The 27,952-nt window shown below is 32.0% G+C and overlaps 1 protein-coding gene across 6 annotated transcripts in view; it reads left to right on the forward strand.

Moving 5' to 3' along the window:
- The window catches only part of LOC145277957 (putative monocarboxylate transporter 5), a 129,844-nt gene that overhangs the window by 80,494 nt on the left and 21,398 nt on the right, over window positions 1-27,952 (forward strand). For 3 of the 6 annotated variants that reach the window (XM_080130072.1, XM_080130075.1, XM_080130077.1), the window contains 4 exons: window positions 10,063-10,123; window positions 11,776-12,130; window positions 17,851-17,994; window positions 23,567-24,649. In XM_080130072.1, coding sequence (XP_079986198.1) covers window positions 11,851-12,130; window positions 17,851-17,994; window positions 23,567-24,649 — 1,507 coding nt within the window. In that variant the 5' untranslated portion in view covers window positions 10,063-10,123; window positions 11,776-11,850. The remainder of the gene's footprint in view (window positions 1-10,062; window positions 10,124-11,775; window positions 12,131-17,850; window positions 17,995-23,566; window positions 24,650-27,952) is intronic. The other 3 variants (XM_080130073.1, XM_080130074.1, XM_080130078.1) reach the window with 1 other exon arrangement.

Genomic DNA, 27,952 nt, shown 5'->3' on the forward strand with positions numbered 1-27,952 from the left:
TTGTTATTTTCATAGCAAGCGCCTGATTGAGTTTCAATCTATGATCCCCCCTCGCCAAACTTTCACAAGAAACACTCGTCTAGCAGAAAACCCTATCAATAATTCCCCCCACTCTTTATCTGTGCCTAAACGTAGATTCCATGAACAAAGCTTCTGTCTTAGAACTTCCGTGTTCGTGCTTTCCAGCTGACTAAAATATGGTTGTCTTCAAGTCTAACGTAAACAAGTTCTTGATGAGCCATTCCACTTAAGTTTATAAATGTACCGAATTTCCATTACTGACGATTACTATATTGTCCAATTGTCTACTGTACACTGTTTAACCCTTATCCTCGAGTGGCCTCTTAGCCTTATAAGTGGTGATGCCTTTGTAAAAAAAAAAAAAAAATAATACTCTAGTGGCAGTTTGTCTATATATATATTAGTTTTAAATATCTGAAAGGATATAGAACATTTTGTGTCTGTAAGATCTGTATCTTGATTCGGCTTTGTTCCAATTTTTACAAGTCAGTTTTTATGTTCTAGCCACATGAATTTGTCAGATATCGAAAGTTAGTATATTAATAAGCACAAGATTCACTCCTAAACTACTTAACCAATCTTTATTGGTCCCCCGACAAAAGGAGGGTGGACCTGTAAATTCACCTTTATCCGTTCGTATGTCCGCACTTTTCTCAATAACTATGCCTTGGAATTTTTAAAAAATTTTGCACAAACATTAAACATGATATGAGTAAAAAAGTAACAGAACAGATTTTCTGGGAAAACTCCGGTTTGACACTTTTGTACTTATTAAAAAAAAAAAAAAAATTGAGGCCTTGGATTTGTATAAAACTTTCTGAAAATTTGTAACTGATTTCTATATAATTTTGTCTATACTTCGAGATAACTCTTGGGTGTGCCCCAGGGGCTCTTTTAAGGGCTAATAAAAAACTCCATTTTTGGGACTATTTTACCATATTTGTCCAAAATTTTCTGTGCAATATAATGTTCAATAGAGAATTGGCTCCATGATAAATATGAAATCCGCATGAATTAAAAATATAATATTTGAGCATATTTTATTATCCGGCAAGGATCACCCCCCCCCTCCCACTAGTATACATATGTGTGTGTGTGTGTTTAAGCAGCATTTTATTTTAAAGTCATAAATTTTTAGCCATTAAAAACTCAACAGTAAAGACATTGTTGTAAACACAACATGATTAATGATTTGATGAATAAAATTGAAAATACTTGCAAAAAGACGAAATGAAAAACCCACATCAATTATTATATACACCAATTTAACTAAAATACTAAATATCCTATTTAAAAAAAAATGTCTCATCAAACAAAACTTGCGTTATTTGATAACATATATACACGTATATAGATATATTTACTATTATATAAAAGCAATTTTTTATGTGTGTGCTCCCTATGAACTCGGAAACGGCTCGGTCGATTTTTATGAAATTTCACACGAATGTACTTTATGTGCCTGGCAGTGTTCTTAGTTTTTTTTTTTTTTTTTTTTTTACTGAAATGTCTTTGATTAGGATCGATAATCGAAATAATCCGATGAAAGAAGGAACAGGCGATTTTGACCAAAGCTAACACCTCATACAGCCTAACATCACAAGTGAGTTTTAAAAGTTTTATTAGCACACAAGCCGAAAATCCTAACATAAAAGATCAACAGTTGGTTCTTTAATATGACAGGGGCGTGTTTGTGTTTAGAGTAGAATTGAAGCATAATACTTGACTTTTGCATTTTAAACTTTATTTCAAGCCATTATTTATTTATATATATATGTGTATATATATATATATATATATATATATAAATTATAAAATAAACAGTAGGTTCTCTACAGTGCAATATAGAGTACAAGATATTGTGAAATAAGTAATTGAAGGAAGGCATGTGAAGCCTCCTCTCGGTGCACGGCAATTTGTCCCTAATTAGAGCAGGCAATCAATCCATTTGATTGAAAAATAGACGATTTCACCGATTTCGATGACAAAAATATGGAAGTGTGAAACATTTGTTGATCATCATTCAATCTCTGGCAACATTGAGTCTTCGTTAGTGTGTGTGTATATAAGAAATAAAATGAAATCTTTTTATCATTTTTTTCTTTTACTTCCTATTCCCCTTACCTCACCCTTTTTTTAACCAAGTAAGATCTGTGACTTACTTGTGGTTTCATTAAATACTTTTACATGCAAAATCCGATCCCGCATTTTGCTAATTCCTGCCCTCTGATGAGAAGGAGAGTATTTCTTCGAAACTCCGCGGATTAAGGACTATCCACTTATCTTGTGCTTCCTTTTTAAAATTAAATGTTTTTAACTCTTTTTCAAGATGTTTTTTAACATGTTTTATTAATCATTTGTTCATATATATATATATATATATATATATATATATAGTTGAATTGTATATATTTTTAATTAGCGATTCCGTAAAAAAAAAATGTTTTTAAAATAGTAAAGAATAAAATAAAATTCAACAATCTTTCATTTTATAGCGATAAAAATCGTGCATAAAAGTTAGCAAGGGTCCGGTGGTTGCGTGGTAACACACTAGACTACTTATTGAGCGGTTGTAGGTTCGATCCTTGTCAATTAATCTAGCTATACTGATGAGGAGTAAACTCTGAAACATGTATGCATATATATGACTTACTTGCATGCATGTAATAGTTATATATATATATATGTGTGTGTGTGTGGGCGTGTATTTAGACAGCATTTTTTCATTCAGGCAAACTTTGTTAAAAATAACAAAGCTTCTGTTTAGTGATATCTTTTTTTATTTTTCATATTTTTGTACATCGAACGTATGGATGTAAGGTCCAAGCACTTTTCTTCACAAGTGTCCACGGTTTTAACTTTTGTGAAATCGTCTTCACATCCTCAGCAAAGTTTATTGGTCTTCATAAGGAATTAGGGATTATGTGAAATTTACTTGAATAGTAGTAAATGGGGTGTAAGCCAGGGTGTTGGACTGCTGACACCGGTAGAGGGGTTGGTTTGGTAGAGGGGGGGAGTGAGGAGAGCATGCTGTTCTAGGGTGAGTGGCAAGGACAAGTGTGTGTGAGAGGAGGAGTTATGTGAAGCATATATATATATGTGTGTGTGTATGTATGTATGTATGTATGTATGTATGTATGTGTATAGGGAAAAAAACAAAAGCTAAATGGAGGCCATCTAGAACATATGCTGTAGAACGGAGAAAAAAAAGGCCAAAGACCCTACTGTTTTGATGTGATGTTTTGAATATAATAAACTAGTTATGACCAAAGTTTCATTTCATGCAGACAAAACACTAAGAAACGGGGCCTAATTAGAGTTGGGGTTCGTTTTTATTTGGGTCACCCTGTGTGTGTGTGTGTGTGTGTGTGTATATAGTAAGTTATAAAATATATATGGCGATTAAGCTACACTGAATATTCCGCGTTTCATCCAATCTAGGACTCTTTAGGCTTATGCACGAATTTGTGGTTGTTTGTCGTTTTTATATACGCATCTTCTATTGAGATTTTAGTTAGCCAATCAGCTTTCTAGTATCCACCGCGCCCTTCCTATCAGCCAAAGAGCATGCACTTATCGGACAAAGGCCTATTTGACCTCTGGTTGACCTGTTCCGTTGTGTGTGCTCTATTTAGCCTGGATATTTAGTTTCTTGATCTGTTTTAAATCTAGGTTAGTGTTTTTTTATGTTAGTTTATATATAAATATATATATATATGTACATACATATATGCACATATATATATATATACACATATGTGTGTGATCGTTTATGTATATTCGTGTTTATTTAATTTATTTATTTATTTTCTATTGTTTTTGTTAGTTTTAAAACTATTTTGTATCGCTATCCTAGAGTAAATTTTATCTTGTGAACACAGTTGTTTGCTATTTCTCTTCTACAGTTTAATAGATGTTGGGGTTCTTTAAAGTACAGGATAGCAAATTTTTCATGAAGGCATAATCTACATAGATCGTCTAGGTCCCTACACGTGGTAGCTTGTCTTATTATTTTCCATTCGACTACCGGCGAATGTCCGCTTTCCTTGAGTTCCCAGTATTTATTTGCTAGTGTTGTTTTCATACAGTGTTTTTTATTGTTGAATGTGCTTTTGTAGTCATAATATTGAGTTTTGAAATCTAAGGAAGTCATACCTACGTAAGATTTCTTGTTATTCTGGTTTTCTTTCGCAAATATTGTGGCCTGGTAAACTACGCTTTTGGTTAGACATTTATTTTGAAGTGGGCAAAGTGTGCGGTGTCTACAGTTGCGTTTATCTTGTTCGTTATTAGTATTTTTATTTATAGTATGGTTGTTCTTGTTCGGGGTTGGTTATTTATTATTATTTCTGTTAGTTTTATTTTTGTCATGGTGTCTACTTTTTTATTGTTTATTTTGTTGTTTACATTGCTTTATATTTTATAACTTACTAACTAGCTCTACCTACGTATTGGGCACTTTTGAAGTAAATACTTAAAGTTTATGCATAAATTTATACTTTCGTATATTAATTTTATGTGAGTAAATTAAGTAGTTATATATATGCTTCTATGTAATTGCACAGAATCCAGGAGGGGGTGGAGAAATTGCACAAACTAAAAAAAAAAAAGTGCTCTTTATATGCATAGTTGCCAATAGAACATTTTTAGCTAGTTGGGGCAATTACCCCAAAGTACGGTGTGTGTGTGTATATATATATATATATATATATATATATATATATATATATATATATAGAGAGAGAGAGAAAGAAAGAAAGATAAATACTAACAAGCTTCTTTTTGCCTTAATCCCAAAAGCAAATAATTCCCATATATCTCTACCATCTGTGTGTGTGTTTTGCCAATGTGCTGCTACCATAGCAGTGCCATTTAACTGCTGACTTTAACTTTCTCTGCAATATCTTTCTTTCTCCCCCCATTTTATACGCTCAATAAAACGCCAATACAATTGGATCTCTGCTCTTCACCTCTTGCTCTCGGCTTCTTCTACATATCCAGCCATTTCTTTATTCTTCTTCACCACTCCACCTGTTCGCTTCATTTTCCTTTTATTTCTGTTTCTAATTTAATTTTCTTATACTATCGATCCTTTGTATATCCTCTTAACACATAATCTCGATTGAGGTTGCCCTTTTTATTGCACCCTTTTGTGCCCCCCCCCCCGAATTTGTTTCCCAGCAAAAACTCCGTCATTATATCTTTTCCATTTTTAAAACCACATTTATATACGGGGGGGGGGGGGCCCTTTGTAGTTTCGGACATTGCATCTCCCATTATTGGGAATCTCTTTTGTTGCTAAAACATTAGTCATATCCGGTCTAATATTTAATTGCAATTGAGACAATGATCAATATCGTAATGTCCTTGTCGCTACTAAGATGAAGAAGTAGCCATCAACACATCTGCAGCGCACTATAAACGGCTGCAAATAAAAATGGTCGACTAATAATGATAGAATTTATTGTGCCTTTTGTGATTTGAACCCTTAGCCTAAACCAGTTGTTCCCAACCACTGTGCCGCGGCACATTAATGTTTTATTTGGTGTGTCGCAAAGTTATGGGTGAAAAACGGCTTTCATATTGACCCCAGTTGCATGGTTATTCCTCTTAGGGAAGATGACGTTATGTTTTTCGAGGGAGGTGTCAATGCCTTCCTACTTACAGCACTTGGTATTATCAAACGGAAGAAACCGGTTCAGCTTGGTTAGGGTGAATGCTGCTGGTTGGATGACTGCTTCATATTGACCAGAATTGTTTGTATAAATAATCACATTATTACTTAATACTGATGCTTATAAAAAAGAAATAAAATGCATAATAAGTCGTTTATTTAAATTGTTAGATACTTTGAACTTACTAATCTATATATTAATACAATAACGTGCGTGTTATTTTGTCTTATGTTTGCATCTTTTTTTTCTGAGTGACTGTCGTTTAATTGCTATGACCTTCCATTTATTGTAAGAAATAATTTTACCAAGAATTCATAAGTTTAAGTTTGTTTCGATTATAGCTGAATGAACTCGTTGTGTGTGTGTGTGTGTGTGTATATGTAAGTCTTGGTTTCGATTCAAGTTGATGCATCCAAGTCATATGGATATTTTTTTTTTTTTTTTTTTTTTTTTAAATCACAGTTTCATAATATATAAGAACCGATAAAAAAAATTGACTATAATAATGTCTCTGAAGTCTGCATAAATTAGAATATATTTAATGGGTATTTTATGACTGGGCTATGCTGGGCCTCCCTGCATCCCTGCTAGCTAAGATAAATACTTTTGCAGTTTTAACAAAAGAGCTACAATAATATCAGGGCATCTCCATTTATGCTGAACATCCATAAAATGCCAACATCAATATATTACATATGGAAGAGTCTGTTGTGGAATTTCCACAGGTCCCGCTAGTGTTTATAAATATTGGTAAGCATTGTGATGTTTTATGACATCTATCTCATTTACAATATTAACAGATTCTTTGTAGGTATTATCGTATATTTATGTATTCAGAATTAATGTTTCAACAGGGGGGAAAAATGAATTATGAAAAAAACACTGAATGTTTAATATGACTCTTTTATATGAATAATAAAATAATTCCTTATATAATTTTTTTCTTTTATTGCAAAAATTAGTAAAATGCATTAATTTTTTTGATAGGTGTGCTGCAAAAGTTTAAAGCACTCAATGGTATGCTTCCATATAAAAAAAAAAAATTTCTCCTGCTAAGGAATTCACATCGTACTTAATGTTACCGTGTATGATAGTTTAATATTTTTTAATTGCAGAGATACTTTTTGCTTTATTGTAAAAACACGGTAAAAAAAAAAAAAAAAAAATTCTCCAAGTGTATTTTGTTCAAATATAAATTAATTTTGAATTCCCATGATTCTTTTCGGTTTCGTTTTTTTTTTTAATGGTCAATTTGATCATAATTTAGAACCACAGAGGATGAAATATCTGAAGAAATCGCAGAGAAATGATTTCTTGAAATAAAAAAAACAACAAAAACAAGAAGCAGCAAAAAAAAATAAAAAATAAATAAATAAAATAAAAGCACTCAATGGTATGCTTCCTTCCATATATAAAAAAATAAAGTTGGGAACCACTGGCCTAAACATTTAAATTTCTAAATATTAAGCTCGTGGTTATGACTAGAGAATTGTTTTCGGCTTTTTATAATTCTTTTAAAGAATGCAAAATCCGTTTTACATTTCCTTATAACCTAAATTCGCCAATGCATGGAGTATTGTTGCCACATCTTCACTGGTGCATCTACCACTGGTCTCTCCATTTTAGATAGGGTCCAAAAAAGTATCCAATCTAATAGGTCCCAATTTATCAATTAGGCTCCTGTCCCATCATCACAATGTTGAATCCCTGTGCCTGTTTTAAAAGTATTTTAATGGAATGTGCTCTGATGAACTCCTTAACGTACATATCCCCAACAAACCTGCTTAGCAACAAAATTACACCTCTTCACTGTTGAGGTCTCTATATGCGGGAAAACTTTCTATTCTAATTGTTTCTTGCCTCGAACAGCTACACTTCCGGCATCCCTGACTGTACTGATACACAGAAGTTCAAATATAACGTAACTCAGCATCTTGTTAATCTTTTCTGGGCTTTGTCCCAATTAGTAGCCCCTTACGTCCAAGTGGCGATATGCTTTTTTGGGGTGAAGATGAGTAAAAATCTATATATCTATAAAAGTGAATGTGTCTGTCTGTGTACATTTTCCTATGCAATAACTCTGTCAATTTGAAGTCTACAGACTTGAAATTTGATATACATGGTACTGATTTTTGGGAAAATCTTTGTAATGTTTTTGGCCAAAAATTTGTCTGTTAAAGGGTCAAAGTTCAACGATTTGACCTTTTGAGAACTCTACCACACTCCTCCAACATAAGCAATTGAGATTTTAGATATAGGTTCCTTGGACATGGATCTAACTTAATAACTTGATTTGAGCCCAAAACAAATGTTATGGGGTCATAATAGGGGTTAAAGTTAAAAAAAAAAAATTGACAGCTTTTTTTTTTTTTTTTTTTTTTTTTTTTGCTCAATATACACCTCCAAACACCCGGGCAACGCTGGGCTTATATGCTAGTAAATAAACAAATAACATTTTTTAATTTTTTTTTTCTTTCTTTTCAGGTTAATAACTACTTAAATCAATTAAATTATTAATGAACATAAAAACGACTGAAAATATTAAACCGATTGAAACAATTTGTTCATATCTAGTTAGCTTTACAAGGAGTATCCTGGGAGTTTTATGTTCATTGCCTGAAAAATTAATCATGATGCACAACTCAAATTTACATATGTTAAGGCCTAAAACTGCACCGTTTGTTCATTTTCACCAGAATTTGACATCCCCTGGGGACTTTTGGGGCTAAATGAGGGGTGGGAGCAAATGCTGAACATTTTTTTTATGCCTCATTCACTTTACGCTCACAGGGGACCGTGCATGCTTCACTTGTTTTCATGGGAGGTACTCCACTAAACTCCAATCTCTGATCCCACCTAAAAAAAAAAAAATCATTTTTAGCAAAAACTCGTCTATCTACAGCCACCATAAATAATTTTTTTGGTGTATCTACAAATAAATGGAACTTCCATGAACAAAGTTTCTTTCCAAGAATTTCCTGTCTGTGAAAGACTGTCATAGTTCTGCTTCCAACTGACTATAATATGATCATTTTCAAATCCTATATTTCTTTTCGAGCTTTTCGTTCACAAATCATTTTCACCTATCACTTCCAATCTTCCCAAGGTGTGCATTGACAGCTATCTCATTAACCCTTATCCCCAAGTGATCTTTGGGCTGAGATAAGCGATGAAAAAGTTATTTTAACAAGAATTTTTAAGAAAACAAAACACTTTAATGTAATCGTGATTGATAGACTTGAGTACTTTTCAAATGTGTTTAAAAGATTCTCACTTTTTTTCTTGACATGATTATAATCAAACCTCATTTCTCCATGTAGAAGAAAGAAAAAAAAAAAACACATCTTAAGTGCAGAATTGTGCAGTTTAAATAATATGGTGGCATTTTTGTCACTAGGTATTTGAAAGAGACCCGGATGGAAATGAATATGCAGTAGATGTTAAATGAATAATAATAATATTAAGTTCCAATTTCAGATTTCAAAAAAACTCAAGCAAAAATTTGGATTTCTAAATCAAATATTTTGACCCAATTGCGTCTCATGGTCTGTTCTAAGAAGAAACTAAATTGTTTTTTTTGAGACAGCATTTGCGATGGTTTTTAACCCTTATATTTCTCTTTTGATCTATGACTGTTTTTTTCTTCTGCTGCCTTGGTTTGAACTGTAACTCCATAAAGTTTAAACAAATGGGTAAATAAGCATTCTTCTGACGTTTTAGAATGAATTTATCTTTCGTTACATTATTTTTAGTGGAAAAATGATTTTTTTCAAGCAATTTGGTTTTATTTGTAGCATTTGTATTATTCAGACTAGTGTTCTTGTAAATGTTATTTGCATAACCTTTCGCTTGATATAACCTTTAACCTTCTTCAGGGGTATCTTATTAAACTCTGGAATCTGCATGGAATTTCGAATGAAACCCTCGATTTATCCGCAAGGAACCATGGCATAACAGATAAAGTACTAGTTGTAAGCAACACTTTTCTGGAAGTTGAAGGTTCAATCCTCTGTGCGAGGTATTATGAAGATTACAATTGTAGATTAAGACTTCTACCTAGTCATGGCTGACAGAACAAGAGCATGCTACTTACCCCCCTCCCCCGTAAATTAAAGTATTCTGTTCAAATTCTGTGCAGTTTCCTGAGTTTGATGATATACATCTGAAGAAGGTTGGAGGTTATGTTGGCCAAAATGTTGTGCGAATAACACTCAAGATGAGAACAGTAGTCCAAAATCCATAAATTCCAGAAAGCTTTCTGCTCTAATAATTTCTTCCCTTTGGAATTCCCTTCCTGCTACCTGCTTATATTGATATGCAGAAGTTTAAATGTAATGTAAACCAATATCTTGTTCATCTTTCCTAGGCATGGTCCCAAATAATAGGCCCTTACGTCCAAGTGGCGATATTCCTTGTTAGGGTTGAAGGTGAGTAAAAAAACAAAAAAAAACAAAAAAACAAATCGGCAATAGTCATCTAAAAAATTGTTGTTTTTAAAACAGCTTTTCACAATGAATTTAATTTGAAAACTTAGATTCCACTCTAATCTAAAATGTTTTTTTATTGGAAATACCATTTCTTTGTTTTGCATCTTCATTAGTGTAATTTTCAATTCATCATTTATTTTATTTTTTTTACATACAATGTCCTTTTCATAAAACAGGCCTGGTTTTTAAACTGAAAATTATTAATTACAAGATATTCTTACCCAGCATAGACTAGGAGTTAAGATAATGGTGTTTCCAATGTCTATTTTCCAAGATTATTGAATTTAAAATACGAGGATCGTTTCAAAGACCTTTTATTTCATAACTCAAAAATCAAAGCATTGAAAAGCTACAAAGACGGGAGTAGTACCATTAAAAATGAGTGTCCTTTTTATGTTCCAGGATTTCTTTTTCTACAATTCTCAATGCACTGTTACCAGGAATTCAATGATGCATCTCTGCTTCTGACGCACTTCCATGATGAGGGTTGCTTAAAGTCTCACACCTTCAATATCTGCAACAGAGAGATGAAACTTTATGGTCATGAATACACAAGTTCAGTCCTAATAACAATCCCCCTCTGATTCATTCAGGCGGAATAAAAAATAGAAGGCATTACTTTTGGAACATCCCTCTTAGCTTCCAAAACATTCACTAATACATGAAGAAAAGTAAAGAGATTTAAAGCCAGAAAAAAAAATAATACATTAAAATGATTAATTTGTTTTCTAAGAAATCAAAATGCATAATAGTGGATTTGATTTTAATACAAAAACTATATTTTTGTAAATAAGATTTTTATTTCAGTAAAGAATTCATTGAAATAGTTGACTTGTTTTAAAAAATACACAATGTACACTAGTGAATTTCATTTCTTAAATTTTTTTCTGATAAATTATTTTTTCCACCCAATTCCCCCCCCCCAATTTTTTTCCTCCCCAATTTTTTTCCTCCCCAAATTTTTTCCTGCTCAAGTTCCCTCCCAATTTTTCCCCCTCCCAATTTTTCCCCCTCCCAATTTTTCCCCCTCCCAATTTTTCCCCCTCCCAAATTTTTCCCCCTCCCAATTTTTCCCCCTTCAATTTTTCCCTCTTCAATTTGTTCCCCCCCCCTTCAATTTGTTCCCCCCCCTTCAATTTGTTCCCCCCCCTTCAATTTGTTCCCCCCCCCCTTCGATTTGTTCCCCCCCCCCCTTCGATTTGTTCCCCCCCTTCGATTCCCCCTCCTCCAATTTCCCCCCCTCCAATTCCACTCCCCCACAAGTCCCCCCCCCAACAATCTTTTTACCCCCAATTTTTTTTTGTCCAAATAATTTTTTTTTTTCTAAATGAAATGTCACAATGAATGGTGTAATTGTCATATTTGTACACATTTTTTATTATGCAAAACCTTGTGTTATTGTCTTAGTTGTTGCTTTCAGTCTTTATAGTGGTGACCTTTCAAGTAAAAAAAGATACATTTTGATCTTCATGCAAGTCATTTAATCGAAAAACTTAATAGAAATTTAATTTTTTTGTTGTTGTTGAAATTATCTATTCAACTTATGTAAATTTTAAACTTTCACTAAACATGCTTTTCTTTTTGCCTTTCAGGTGTGACCTAGATAGGTGGCAGTTAAGAAGGGGTCTTCACTCTTCCGCTCATTTTAGTGTCTGGCTTTGCTAGAAATGACGATGATGCGGGCTAAGGGAAAAGGGAAAGACCAGAAAGCTGCTGCCCCCGTCAAGGTGGCCTCTCATGAGCCCCACAAGATTGAAATTATTGACCCCCCAGACGGGGGTTGGGGATGGGTGATTATGTTCGCCTCCCTGTTATGCAACGTGATTGTCGATGGAATCTGTCTCTCGTATGGATCCATCAAGCAGGTGTTTGAGGATTACTTTGGTGCTTCCTCAACCGCTTCAGCGCTTGTAGGTTCCTTATTGGCTGGCTGTTATCTTATGATGGGTAAGTTTAGATGTAACATGCATTTATATATACATACACACATTCAAATATATATTTATTTATTGCGGACTATTATTCTCATCTTTATTAGTTGTTTCACAACGTTTCAGCCAACTATTCCTCTGGCCTCCATGAAAAGACATAAGTACGTGAGAAATTATTAATAAATGTTTAGTAACTTTTTCCTTTTATTATTCTTAAAGAGTAAAACTTTTTATTTATGAAGAGTTAAGTCAACGTAAATAAATATTTGTGCATGTGACAAATTATCAATAAATGGTTTAGTTACTTTTTTTTTAAAAATTATTTATGAAAAGAGTTAAGCCAATGTAAATAATGCTTGTTAAAATGCGAAAGGCAACGTAAGTGGCAGAGTTGTACACCCATCACCCCCATGTGTAATTTCTATACTTATTGGTTTTTTGAAATATTTTCACTGGATTATTATTATGAAAAAAAAATTAGAAAAAAAAAAATCATTATTTTGACATTTGAAAGTGGTGCTCACTTTTTAGTTACAACGTTCTCATAAATCAGTCACCCATTTTGTAACCAATAAAAACGCGGTATATCAAAACCATAGAAAGTAAAAATATGAGCCTCTACCGCATTTGTAAGTCAGAAATATATTTGTTTCTCAAAGAAAAAAAAAATAGAATGAACAGGACTTTTTTTTTTTTATTGTTTTTATGAAAAAGTTTCGAGTTTAATTTTTTTTAATTTTTTTTAATAATTTGTTTTTATGAAAGGTGAGTTTGGGTGTTTCTTTACAATAATTTCTGTTTTTATGAAAGGTGAGTTTTTTTTTTTTTTCAAAACTTGTTTTAAAAAAATTTTTTTTAAGTATAAATTTCACGAACATGCTGGAGAAATGTTTAATAATTTGGTATTTTTTAGATTAGGTCCACCTCCACAATTTTCTTTTAAATGACAACTTTTATAGGTTTTTGACTATGCTGAATATGATAATCGTATTGAAATTTTGCAGAAATAAGTAGTTATCAAGATATAAAAAGTTGTATTATGCATTGTATTCTTTGACGGCCATCATTTTATGCACGTGCGCGCCATAAACAAACGCACGTGCGTAAAAAAGATGGCCGCCAAAGAATACAATGCATAATACAACTTTGTATATCTTAATAACTCCTTATTTCTGCAAAATTTCAATGCGATTTTTGTATTCAGCATATTCGAAAACCATTACAAGGCGTCATTTAAAAGAAAATTGTGGAGGTGGACCTAATCTAAACATTTACCAATAATTTTCCATCCTGTACGCCTCCCGATACATTGCTTCATCAACATGAGACCATTTTATATCTCCCGAAGACACTTCCGTATTTAGAAAAAAAAAAAAAAAAAATGGGTGACTGATTTACCAGAATGTGGTAACTAAAAAGTGAGCACCCCTTTCAAATGTTGAAATGATTTTTTTCAATTTTTTTTTCATAATCTGGTTAGTGTTCAATCAATAAGAATCCAGGGAAAAAATTTCAAAAAATCTATCAGTATAGAAATTTGCATGAGGGTGATGGTTGTATAAATTCCCCACATAAGTAAATAAATAAAAAATGTTACGTGCACATGCGTTAGCCTTGACTAGGGGGGGGGGGCTAAGGGAACGACCATTAAATAATTCTGCAGGTCGCCATGGAACTCAACGCTCAAGGAGTACCAAAAATAGTTTTCATGATATGAAATTTTTTTCGAAAAGTGGGTGATCACTTTTCCATGTAATTTTAACTTAAAATGAGCACCCACTTTCTGGCCACCTGAGGAAGGGGCATTTATTTTCGTGTTTATTGGCTTAAAGGTTTTTTGACAAGGCAATTTGGTGCACGAGTGCATATTTAACAGCCTTCGTTTATGCTCACGTGTAGCATAAACAAAGGCTATGTCTGAAATGGAAAATAGTGCCAGAGTTCAGAGGTTATTACCATGCAAAGAAATCAAACAAAAAACTTTTTAGCCAAGAAACACACAGAAAAAAAAAAAAAAAAAAATAGCATCTATTTTTTTTCTATCGAATTCATTTACTGTTTTTAGTGAAAACTATTTTCCCCTGGATTTTTGATATAAATTTTCCATTAAGGGCCGTGCGTCTCATGTTCGTATATAGCAAAAAGTTTTGTAGATTTCGGTGTGCTAAAAACGAATCTGCAAAAAAATAGTTTTCATGATATGAAGAAATTACTTTTTCGAAAAGTGGGCGATCATTTTTCCATATAAATTTAATTTAAAATGAGCACCCACTTTCTAGCCACCTGAGAGAGGGCCGATTTTTTTTTTTTTTTTTTTTTGATTTTTTTTTTCCCCCATGTTTATTGGCTAAACTGCTTTCGTTTATGCTCATGCATAGCGTAAACAAAGGCTACGGCTGTGAAATGGAAAATAGTCCCAGAGTTCAGGGGTTATTACCATGCAAAATAAATCAAACAAAAAACTTTAGCCAAGAAACACACAGAAAAATGCCCCTCTCTCAGTTGGCCAGAAAGGGGGTGCTCATTCTAAGTTAAATTTACATTGAAAAGTGATCACCCACTTTTCGAAAAAGTAATTTCATGAATATCATGAAAACTTTCTTTTTGCTACGGAAACGGTTTGCAGATTCGTTTTTAGTACACCGAAATCTACAATAAAATATTTTGTTATATATGAACGTAAAACGGGTCTTAAAGTAAAATAATACCGGATTTTTGGGGGCAGATTTGCCATTTAGTTGTACAAATATCCTCAAACCAGGTAATCACTAAAAGGGACTTTTAAAAGTCGTCACCTGTATCAAGCAAAAGTTTAAAACCACCGATTATATGCCAGCCTACGTCACAGTAACATATATTGAGTGAGTTCCTAACAGTATTTTGTATAGTTTTTTAGTTTAAACTCATTTTCCCAAAATTTCTCCAAACTTAACATGTTATACATTACATAAAAACACTAAAATCTTATCCAGTAAGGTAGAACATTTACTTTTCTTGCCTTTTGATAACATTTATTTGTTATATATTGATTTTTTGACAACTTCTTTGTATCTGTGTTTAGTAATATAAACCCTTTTCATTTAATGTAACGTTTAGTCGGCCTGAAAAACAGTGTTTATCAGTGTATTTGAAAGCTACAAATGGTGGCGGACACTGTTGATTACGTTAAGTTAGAGAAAATGAGTTAAAACTAAAAAACTATACAAAATACTGTTAGAAACTATGTCATGGTAACATATATTTGGTGGGTTTCTGACACTGTTTTGTATAGTTTTTAGTTTTCAACTTACTTTCCCAACCTTAACGTATTCAACAGTCCGTGACCATTTCTGTTTTTCGAGCTGATTAAACATTTTACATTACATAAAAACGCTAAACATCCAGTTAGGTAGAAACGTAACTTACCTTACCTTTGCTTTCATTTATTTGTTTTTGGACAACTTTTTCGAATCTGTGTATAGTAACCCCCCCCCCTCCATCACCCAAATATTAATTACTAACTCACATTTTTGTATACAGAAAATAATAAAAAAACCAAAACATTTAGCGTTTCAACATTTTTGCTACGTTCGGCTTCATCCACTGATTGTTGGTCGAGCCCAAACCATGATTGACAGAAACTCTCGAGAATCCAGATCAAATTCTGCAAGAGTGCCATTTTTTTTTTTCATTTTCGCCTTTTTCACTTTGGAGTGGATTGCTGTACTAAGAATATAAGAAACATGCATTTTCTCTTGTTATTAGATTTTTCCATTACACCAAATTGAGCCACTGCAACGCGCGGCAGGGTACAACTAGTATGTATATATATATATATATATATATATATATATATATAATGAATGAACACCTGCACAGGCTGTGATTTTTCTGTTGTGCTGACCCATATTTTTTAATCGGTTCCAACACCAAATTATTATTTTTTTTTTTACATAGGAGTCACCACTTACCAAGGCCCAGAGGCCACTCGGGGATAAAGATTAATGAGTTTACAGTGATCACTGGGAACATGTCAGTCATCATTAGTAGTGGAAATTTGGTAAATTGAATTACTTAAGAGGATGACTCATCAAGAATTTGAAGACAACCATATTGTAGTCAGTTGTAAGCAGGAAAACGGAACAGTTCCACAAGCGTGCAGTTCTAAGAAAGAAGCTTTGTTCATGGAATCTACGTTTAGGTTTAGGCATAGATAAAGAGGGGGGGGGGGTTATGATAGAATCGTTCTGTTGCAGCATTGAAAGAAACTTTCTCCAAACAAAATTACAAGTAACTAAGTTTTATGTTTTAGAAATTACAATGATTGTCGTTTTCTTATACTGAACAACAGACTTGCGAATGAGAACTCTTAGCTCAACAAAATCAAGACACAAGTTCAACTAGACACAATCTATTAACTAAGAGTCGAAGGACCCATATCTCTGAGAGGCAAACAAACCTCAGTTGACCATGAGATGCTCAAGAAAAGCCAATTGACTCCCCTGCCATTCTATTGGAATATATACAGATGTCATAGATCACAGAAAAATCATTCAGATATCCACATGAAAATAATGGCCGGCCTAATCTATCTATATAAAATAATCTCACGTTTCATATCTGAACGATCACTACTTTTGGAATAGCTCAAGTGAGTCATAATCACAGTATGGAACCTGATATCTATAAAAACATTTTTTCATGTGGACAAATCCAATTCTAGGTGGCTAACCCTCAAACCAGACATTTCTTGACTGATTTCTTGTGTCTGCCGTGGTTTCTTAGTTAATGTTTCTCACTCACAGCAAGCCTGTTATTTACATGCATTGCAAACATGCTACCTAGTGCATGTTTGCATATATCTAATAAAGTTTTTTTTTTTTTTTTTTTTTTTTTTATAGCTCTGACATTGAGATTAAAAACCTACTTTTTTCTATTTAAAGATTATTAGAACTGACTTAATACAATCAGTACTGGATATGCGAGCGATTACATAAAGGTTAAAGGTCAAAGTTGAAAGTTTACTTTTGCAGACTCTACCAAATTCCTCCGACAATTTTGGGTCTAAACACTTGAAATTTTAGATGTAGGTTACTTGGATATGAGTCAAACTTTTTAATATATATATATGCACATTAAGTTATAAATAGTATATAGGGTCCGAGCAAAGCCAGGCTGAATTGCTATTAGAAAATATTTTTGTTTTTTTAAAAATTTTTTTTTATATAGCTTATTAATAATTTAATCTTTACCAATAACTGAAAGTGGTGCTTCTGTAACTGATAACTCCTACAGACATTCTGATTGTTATTTACAGAACAGATGAAAATGACTTGAAGCAATTTGATTAGAAAATTGCAACAAAAAGAAAAAAGTGGCAAAAAGCATACAAATGCAAAACCAGATCAGATTGGGATAAAAAAAATGTGTAAGATCCCAAAAAGTAAAGTTTTCAAAATTTTCTAAGAGAGAAGAAATAAACTTAATTCTCTTATTAATATGTAGAAAATTAAGCCTATTCTTAACACTGTACATAAGGTGTAATTGACCATTAACTTTTGTCAGAAAAATGAAAACGTATTGTCTAATGTCTGTACTAACAGACTGTTCAGCGACCATTTCTAGTCTGCTCTGTTAATTGCAGTTGGAAACAGTTATGTTCATATAGAAATACCCGAAAAGTCGTTCCCCTCCTTTTCTTTTCAAATAATTTCATCTTTACCAATGATAGATGTAACATTTCTATTTTTCTTTCAGGTCCATTTGTGAGCACGTTGGCTAATAAGTATGGTTGCCGCAAAGTCACCATTGCCGGGAGCCTTTTTGCTGCATCAGCATTTTTTATTAGTAGCTTCTCAAACAACATTCAGATGTTGATAGTTACATACGGTGTTCTTGGAGGTAAGAACAGTTTTGCAATGTCTCATAAAGCAGTTTTGCAATGTCTCATAAAGCAGTTTTGCAATGTCTCATAAAGCAATGTCTCATAAAGCAATGTCTCATAAAGCAGTTTTAATATATAATATCAACAAATGGTGATTGATACAAAATTTTTAAATTTGTACAATAAAATTGTCAGACTCAATATTATCTGTCATTCATAGTTAAACATGTTTAAAATCAGTTTTAATTTCAAAATATTTTGCTTAAATTGTATAATCAGACAGTACAATAATAATCAAGCGTTCATAAAATTCATATTTAAAATAAAATTTGTCTCAATGTCATACACACAGCAACCAAGTTGCTGTAATCATTAGAGATATATTCAAGTTCAAAATAGTTATTCATACCTTGTTTGCAAATTGTTCTTTTTTGGTGCGAATTTGTAGTTATCATTGAAGACAGGAAATACTTGTCCTATAATTAAAGATTTTTTTCACCTGTTAAAAAACTCAACACCAATTATGAGACAGCAAACTATTTATTCAAATTCATTCAACGAGATCTTCCTTCCAAATCAAAAACCAGTAGGCATGGGAAAGGGACAAAAAGATGGATTGAAATCATTAATTAGTGATATGTTGTCATCCTATTTCATTATGTGTACAATGCTGCTGCTCTCTCTCTGTCATTTAATGTAATATTCATTTTTAATATATCCTAAAAAAAACATTGCTAATTCTCACCCCAGATCCAACAGGTTGACTACTGTTGACTTTTCATCTGTCACATTTCTTATTACTCTCAACTAATTAAAATCTATGTTAGTAAATTTATCTGTCCAATATTTAACACCAGTATGCAATATGCTAATTTTGTCATCTTGTTAGTTAAAAGTTGGGATTTTAAAAGAAGAAAAAAAAATTTAAGCAATCATTGTTTTAATTAAGATGTCCTATTAAAGTCTGATTCTATTTGACTGTTTAAAATTACAAACTGTTTTCTTCAATTTAATATCAAATATTATCATAATAAAATGTAACTTTCACAGAAGTCTTACCAAAAATCATTTTGTAAAATAAAAATAACATGCACATCTTGACTTATACATCTATGAAAGTGAGAATGTGTGTTTGTGTGTGTGTGTGGGGGGGGCACTTCTCAACCTATGCACTCAATTAATTTTTGATCTATAGACTTGAAATTTGGTATATGGGATATTCAGATATATGGAAAACTTTTTAATCTGTTTTCATCCAGAACAAAGGGCTGTTAAGGGGTTAAAATGAGCAAATTGGTACGTAGAGGCCCTCAGATTTTTATCTGTGAATTGTTTAACGACTGCACGTGTGGTTGAGAAACGTGACAGCTTATTTATGTCGATAAGATTTTTGGAAACCCCTACGCAAATGTTATGTCGAGCTGGTGTAATAGTTATTGTGCTTGACTCCATGTCGGGTTGGGTTTTGGTTTCGATCTCGGCTCAAGTATATTTTTTACTTACAAGAAGTGAAATGTTTGGAAAAAAAAACAATACTCGCATGCACATGTCACAATTTCTGTATTAATGAAAATAAAATATCTGTATATTTTATGACCAGGCAACGCCGGGTACATCTACTTTCTATAAAGTTAGGTATGTGTATGATGTCCCCCCCCCAAAAAAAAAAAAACGGGCTCAAACTCTAATTAGGCCCCATTTTTTAGTGTTCGAATGAAATGAAACTTTGGTCATAACTAGTTTATTATATTCAAAACATCACATCAAAACAGTAGGGTGTTTAGCCTTTTTTTTCTCCGTTCTACAGCATATGTTCTAGATGGCCTCCATTTAGCTTTTGTTTTTTTTTGTGGGTCACCCTGTATATCATTTAGATTCTCTCCTAAACTAATTAACCGATAATTATGAATTTTAGACCACAGCTGCTAGGCATAAGATAGCTAATGTGCACTATAATTTAGTTTTATACAAAGGTTATAAAAGAAGGTGAAGGAAGGCACCTCCAACTTTTGTAGAAATTTTCACGATAGATATTAGACATGAATTAATAAATGTTCCCCATATTTCGGTTTCTTTGGAGTACTTGAAAGTGTTTTTAGGGAGCATAATACGGACACAAATTCCCATGTGAAAATTCCAATATTTTTAAGCTACATTAAAGTTGATACGTTAAGTGAGATTCCTTGAATTTGTTTCATCTTTAGACTCATTAGGTTTTATACATGCTATATGATCAAAATCATGAATTTTGATCAGACTGAGATAAGGATTTTAGATATAAGGTTTTGTATATCAATAAATCTTCATTTTAATCTTTGTAAAGGGACATAAGTGGTGCAAAAATGTTCTGTTACACACACACTATATATATATATATATATATATATATATATATATATATATACTCGGGTTTTTTATATTCAAAAGTAATGGACTAATGAATTCAACGAGGTTGTTAGATAGTGCTCAATAAAAAGAGCTGATAATACTTGTTTATTGTTATATAAACATGCTCACATCCCGCTGCTACAAATAGCCACTTGTTTCAATCAAACAACAGATATCATCAGGCAGCGACTTGACTATTCAAAAGTTCAATGAATAAATTCATTATTTAGTTATTCATTGAACTTTTGAATAGTCAAGTCACTGCCTGATGATATCTGTTGTTTGATTGAAACAAGTGGCCATTTGTAGCAGCGGGATGTGAGCATGTTTATATAACAATAAACAAGTATATATATATATATATATATATATATATATATATATTATTAATATAAACAAATTTACATAGTCATGACACTGGGCGTGCTAATGTTTTGGACAACTGGGCAGTTAAAACCAGACATCCTCCTCAGGTGAATTAAATGGTTGCGGTTGCTCCCCCCCTTTTTTTTTTTTTAAACTAAGACTAGTTTCTTCTATGGAAAGCAACCATTTTGTCCAAAACATTAGTATGTCCAGTGTCGCAACCATGTATATTTGTTTATATTAATAAAAATATATCTTGCTCTTCTTTTATTGAGCACTCTTAATAACATCATGTTATCACTCTTGAATACCTTTGACCCAGTGTGTGTGTGTGTGTGTATACATATATATATTATAGTGTAATAGACAGGGTCTAAATGAGCAAAGTCTCAGTAAAATATATTTAAAGATGCTGTGCTCTGAGTATTGCAGTTATAAGCTCGATATGTGTAATTACCAAGAGCTATATAAATAGAAAAGGTAAGAGATTAGTAATTGTGAAATTATCAATCAAGTTTTTATAGGAGGAATCATAACAAAATCATATGTACGATCGTTTCGGAAACAATATCTTTTTATTCATTCAATATTTACAAATAAAACAATCAAGAAATAAGTAAAGTATTTCTGGATATCGTCTCCTCATCAGACAATAGGGGAGGATGGGGGGGGGGGAAGACACAAAATTTTAACCAGCTTATTGAAGTAAATATAGTTTGTGAACCTAGAATAAAAAAAAAAAATAAATAAAAAAAAAATTTTAAATGGAATTGAATTGTTTTGCTTATATGATTAATACAGGGTGACCCCCCCCCCAAAAAAAAAACCCAAAAGGACATGCAATTGTTTTTCTGAGCATTTTATGGTCAACGGAGAAAAAAAGGCCAAAGACCCTAGTGTTTTGATGTGATGTTTTGAATATAATAAACTAGTTATGACCAAAGTTTGATTTCATTTGGGCAAAACACTAAGAAACGGGGCCTAATTAGAGTTGATGCTCGTTTTTTTTTTGGGGGGGGGGGGGTCACCATGTATTAGATATATTTTAAATTGTATTTATGATATAATGTCTGTGATACAATTAAACTATTGTTTAATGATTTTTAATTGGTTAAATGGTTGAAGGGAAAATAGTAATTACATTTTTGATTTTATACTTGGATTGGATTTTTTTTTTTTTTTTTTTAGAATTTTTTTTTTTAGAATTTTTTGATATGATTTAAACAAAATAGGGAATTATATTTACAAAAAGTTTATAAAATAAATACCTTTGTAAGGGAGTGTTTCCATATTAAATTTTTTTTTTAAGCCTTAAGGAGGCCTTTTGGTGTGCAAACCTTTTCTGATAAGGATATTGTTTAAAATCTAAGATCGTTGGTATTTGTGACCATTTATTAAAAATGTAATTGCTGGGTAAGTCAAGGGGAAGTAATTGCTTTTAAAAAGGTGCTTAAGTCGGTTTATTTTAATTCTAAGGTAAGTCATTTTAAATTATAATGAAAAAGAAACATTTGTTAGTGGATTGTTTAAGGATCGAATCTTATGATTTTTAGTTAAATTTATGATTGTTTATTAGTATAAGTTTTAGTCAGTTTTTTTTTTTCCGACTTATTTTTAATGTTTATTTTATTAGGATGGTTCAAAATAGTTAAATTTGGACCATCTTCTATGTATGCATCTGGTTAAATTTATTGTCAGTTTTATATGTTCTCATAGATCTTAGTGTTTCTCATTTTATGTTAAAGAGAATGTGTGTGTGTGTGTATATATATATATATATATATATATATATATATATATATATATACATATATATATATGACGAACATTTAAAATTGTTTTCATAAATGTGATTATGTGTGAGTACTATTGTACTTCATTGAGGCCAAAACTGGATGAATTCACTTCCTTACTAATTTTGGCCCAATTAAGTACAATAGTACTGAAACATAACTGCATTTACCTTGGCCATATATATTTAATTGAATAGCATAAAGATATTGTATAGTAGTTTCTATTATAATAAAGTGATGCTTGATATTGTAGAATGAGCATTAAGATAAGAAATATTGAAATAAAGAACAAAAAAAAAAAAAATGGAAAATTTTCAAAATTTATTAAACGTTAATAAGCATTCAAGCAAGAAATACAAAAACATTCATCCTTAATCTTTAGATTTTTTTTTAAAAGATAAGCCTTTATCGCCAGATGGAGAAAACCAATAAAATAAATTACTGGATTGCATAAGTTATAAAATTTGCAACAAATTTTTTTTTTACCATTTGTTTCAGGAAAAAAAAAATTAACAAAAATTTCCAAATTCGGTTGAAAAAAAAAACATCAGTGCAAATATTTTAAGAAGCAATTTTAAAATGTGGAAGTAGAATTGAACAGTCCAATAGTTCCATGCAAACGTCTGAATAATGAAAAAGTCCCTGTTTATGGATAACAGGAAAAAAAAAAAAAATCAAAACTGTTTGCGTAATCAGAAAAACTTGTGCCTATAATCTGATGTCAAAAACGATTCTCTTAATTATCTTTTTTTTTTTGTTGTTTTTTTTTTTTTTTTTTTTAACATCTTCCACTGGTAGTAGTAGTAATAAAATGCTTATTGATTTCACATTATCAGTAAAACTAAAATCTATAGATCACCATCCACAAGTGTTCTTACGTTTGAGAAAATATATGTACATTTAATGTCTTTATGGTAATGAGGAAAAATTAAAAACTTTATAATTAAATGTTTATACATTTATAAAAAATCGGAATCGGAGGAAAAATATTGGAATCGTCCTATTGCTACTATTTATATATAATTTTCTTTTTCTTTTCTAGGAATTGGTTTTGGCCTGATCTATCTACCATCAATTGTGATAATTGGCTATTGGTTTGAAAAGAAGCGAGCCTTTGCTACCGGTGTGGCTGTGTGTGGCACAGGTCTTGGCACTTTCCTTTTCCCTCCGATCATCGAGTATCTTTTACAAAGGTACAATTGGCAGGGGAGTACCCTCATAATATCGGCTTTGATCCTCAACTGTGCTGTGTGTGGAGCGCTTTTCCGACCGGTGGAAGCCCAGCCAAAACGTATGAAACGTGGATTTGTCGCCCAGGGTTCAATAATGAAAGCCCTAATCGAGGAGAAGAAACGCCAACGAACTATTTCCAATGGATCCCTAGACAACTGCATCATCACCAAGGATAATCGACTAATTAAGTTAGAACGTATTGGATCGAATCGGAGCAGTATTGCTTCATATTTTACTAAGTCGAAAAGTCCTTACAGCTCAAAGTGTCCGAGTAAAAACAGTCTGCTTCCAACACCAAACATTGTGGAGAGTCTTAAAAATGGCAGCGCTGGAAGTTCAAAACTGGTGAGTTCAAATTTCCTGCGACCGCCAGTGTGTCCCTCTGTGGAAATCCCTGAGGTTAGCAAATCTGTTCCCAGTAGTACGATGTGCATGCCTAAAGCAAAAAGTTGTGATTCATTGACTCTAGATGATCCGTGGGACAGACTGTCAGAAGAGGGTTCCTTGAGTACGCGGAGTCTTAGTTATGTTGGCGTTACAGATTCCCAGATGGAAGTTAACATCGAACCAGCTGAACAATCGTTGCCAAACAGCAATTCGGCCAGTCCATGCGAGAGCCGATGCGACAGCCGGCTGACAATCAACAGTCCTGAGGAACCGCGACAATTATTGCTTTATGACAAACGGCAAGGCTTGCCCCCATGTCTCATGGGAAGCAGTCTTGTTAGTATCACCAAATTTCAGGCCAGTATTCGCAGCTTGGACAGTATATATGAGAACACGGGTCATTCCATCAAACTCTGTCATATGATTGAAGATCTCATCGATCTGTCTCTTTTTAAGAATATCACATTTTGTCTTCTCCTTACATCGAGTTTTCTTAGCATGTTAGGTGAGTATGGCTTAACTATTTTAGTTTTCTTTGAGAATTGCTTGTATAATATATAGTTCATTAGAAGGCTCTAAAAATGCAGGAGTTTTAAGTAGGGCTATGACGAGAATATTCTTATTGTTTTGACTCTTAAGTTAACCTTGCGGAATGAACCATTTCTTGTGATTTTCATTCAACGTTACAACCTTAACAAATAAAATGAATATAGATGCAATTATACGTGATAAGAAGCTAGTTATGTTTACACAGTTTATAAAATATTACTTAATATTTTGTTTTAATTTTCACAAATTTTGGGATTTTTTTTTTTTCAACTGAGAACCATATCACTCTATCTAAAAACATATACGATATTAACTGATATATACTCGAGTCAAAATAATAAAAAGAATATTCTCTAGTCATAGTCCTAGTTATAAAACAAAAGAACTTAATAACAAAGTGATTTTAGTAATGTTTACATGTTATACATCTTCTGGTACGTAACATTCGGACTTTGATTTTCTGCAATCATTAAAAACAGTCATTTGAGAGCGAAGGAACATATGCAGAGTTAGAGATGTTCATTCAAAGAAGGGAATTTTTTCAAGAATATTATATGAACTCCAACATAAAGTGACATTAAAAGCAAGTAAGAATTATAATTAAATTAAGAGAAAAAAAAAAAATGAAAATCTTCTTTCACGTTCACCTTTGTATCCATCTCATTTTGATTTTAATCTCCTTATATTCAAGGCCCTGTCGGTGGAGCATTAGAATATGCCGACTGCCCCCCTGAAGAGGGTAAAAGTCCCTCAATGGGGGTCCTGGATATGACCTTAAACTATATCCAGTGGTGAGGGCCCCAGCTCGTGGGCTTTGGGGAGTGTGGAGCCACCCTTTAATTACCATTGCTCCCAGGTCCACTCTGACCCGGAGTGGTAGTACCTGTTAGGGTCCCAACTATGGGTTAAATAGAAACCGATGTGAAAACAAGAAATATATTCTATTAAAAAAAAATTTTCTTAAATCTTTGGATTCAGCATTAAATAACCCGAAAAGGGTTGATATGCCGTAAAACAAAAACAACCAACCAACCTTATATTCGATACATTTCTGCATTGAAATTGCCTGTCATAAATTATATAATTCTTCTAAGTTCAAAATGGCATACTGTCTTTGCAGTTTCTCTTCCAATTTTTGGATTATTTTAATCATATTTAAACAAATTTTATTTATTTTTGGTGGATTGATAGTTGCTATTTCTTCTGATGAGTTAAGGGCAAAATAGATTCACTGATTTGATAAAATAATAAAGTAAATTATTTTCTGCTATGAAACAGATACTGTCAAGAATTATGTCAACTGAATTAAAGAAATAAATTGTAAGATGGTCAACATCATGAAATTTGGAATATAGACATTTGTCATTTATTCATTATATGCTCTGTAATTAAATTGAGCTTAAATAAGGATTGGTATATATAAAAATGAAATATAAGTGAATAAAGACTATTTCCACAGAAATATATATATATATATATTTCTGTGAAACTATATTACACACATTATGCAAGCTATATAACTCTCCAAATTATATATATATATATATATATATATATATATATATATAATTTGGAGTGATGTAGTTTGCATAAAGTACTGTGTGTAATAGTTTCTTTTTTAAAGGCTCTAACACTGCACGTATATAGAAAGAGAGGGGTAATAAGAACAAAAGATTAATGACAAACCAATATTTATAACATTTACATGTTACAAATATTCTATTATGCAACATTTGGGCTTCGACTTTGTATAATCATTAAAAACAGCAATTTCACAGTAAATATATATGCAAGTGGAAGAGAAACCTCTGGGGCAAAGAAGTAGAAACATTTGAAAAGGATCATATTAAATATTGTGAAATTCTGACATCACAGAATCCTCTAGTAATTGATGAGGAAAGCTAGAAGCAAATAAGAGTTTATCTTTAAAAAAAAAAAAAAAAATTGTCCTGCCATATTTTCTTTTTATAACATCCAGTATATTTCCTTATAGTTAGAGCCTTCTAATAAACGATCTTAAATATTTTTTTTATTTCAATTTAAAAAAATTTTTGTAAAGAAAACAAAAAAAAACTCTTGTTTCTTTTTCTTTTGGTTTTCTTTTTTAAATTATTTTTATTTAGTTAAATTTAAAAATTTTTTCAAATTAAAAAAAAAATTTTAATTAAAATTTTTAAAGAAAATGAAACAAAAAATTTTTTTCTTTGTTTTTTTTTTATCAAGTTTTAAAAACAATTTTTTAATTTTTAAAACTTTTAAACAAATTTTTTTTTTAATTAAAATTTATTTTAAATTACAAATTTTTTTTTTTTTGTCAAATAACACGGTGCAACAAAAGGCAAAGATTTTGAAAAAAAATCTTTGTCAGCTTAAAGGCTATTCAGGTTCAACTTGTCAAGTCTCCTAAGATAACTTTGCTAAATGAACCATTTCTTGTGATTTGCGTTGAACATTACAGCCTTCTATAATATAAAAGCGAAAATATGTTTGTGTGTGTGCATTTTTTGTATGTTCGCCAAAGGCTTTGAGTGGGTGGGGGGGGGGCTCGGAGAAGGTCAATAAATCTTACAACTTTTTATATACTGTCTAGATTATAATATATCCAATTTATGAAATGAGGTCATCTGAATCTTTTGTTACAAAATTTGCGCTGTGATTTCATTTTCTCTACTACTATGGCGTGATGCTTGACCTAGAAAACCACACGTTCACGTTTCTTTAACTACCTGCTTTTTTAAACGTTTAATTTCACCTCTCCTCACTTCTCTGCCCGCGTAGCATCGTGGTAAGTTGTCAGACTATTCGCCTCAAAGTTTCGGGTTCAAGCCTACCTTCCTACCAAATTTTTTTTCTTTTGCACCTGGGCAATGCCGGGCACCCCGCTAGTAAATAAAATGAATATAAATTCAATTATACATGATAAGAAGCTAGTTATGTGTACACAGTTTATAAAATATTAATATTTTGTTTTAATTTTCACAAATTTTGTGATTTTTTTTTTTTTTTTTTAACCGAGAACCATATCACTCTATCTAAAAACATATATGATATTAACTGATATATACTCGAGAGTCAAAATAATAAAAAGAATATTCTCTTGTCATAGTCCTAGTTATAAAACAAAAGAACTTAATAACAAAGTGATTTTAGTAACGTTTACATATTACAGATCTTCTAGTACGTAACGTTCGGACTTTGATTTTCTGCAATCAGTACAAACAGTAATTTGAGAGCCAAGGAATATATGCAGCATTGGAAA

Source organism: Euprymna scolopes, chromosome 6, assembly GCF_053919585.1.
Source record: "Euprymna scolopes isolate OS-2025 chromosome 6, ASM5391958v1, whole genome shotgun sequence".
Lineage (NCBI taxonomy): Eukaryota > Metazoa > Mollusca > Cephalopoda > Sepiida > Sepiolidae > Euprymna > Euprymna scolopes.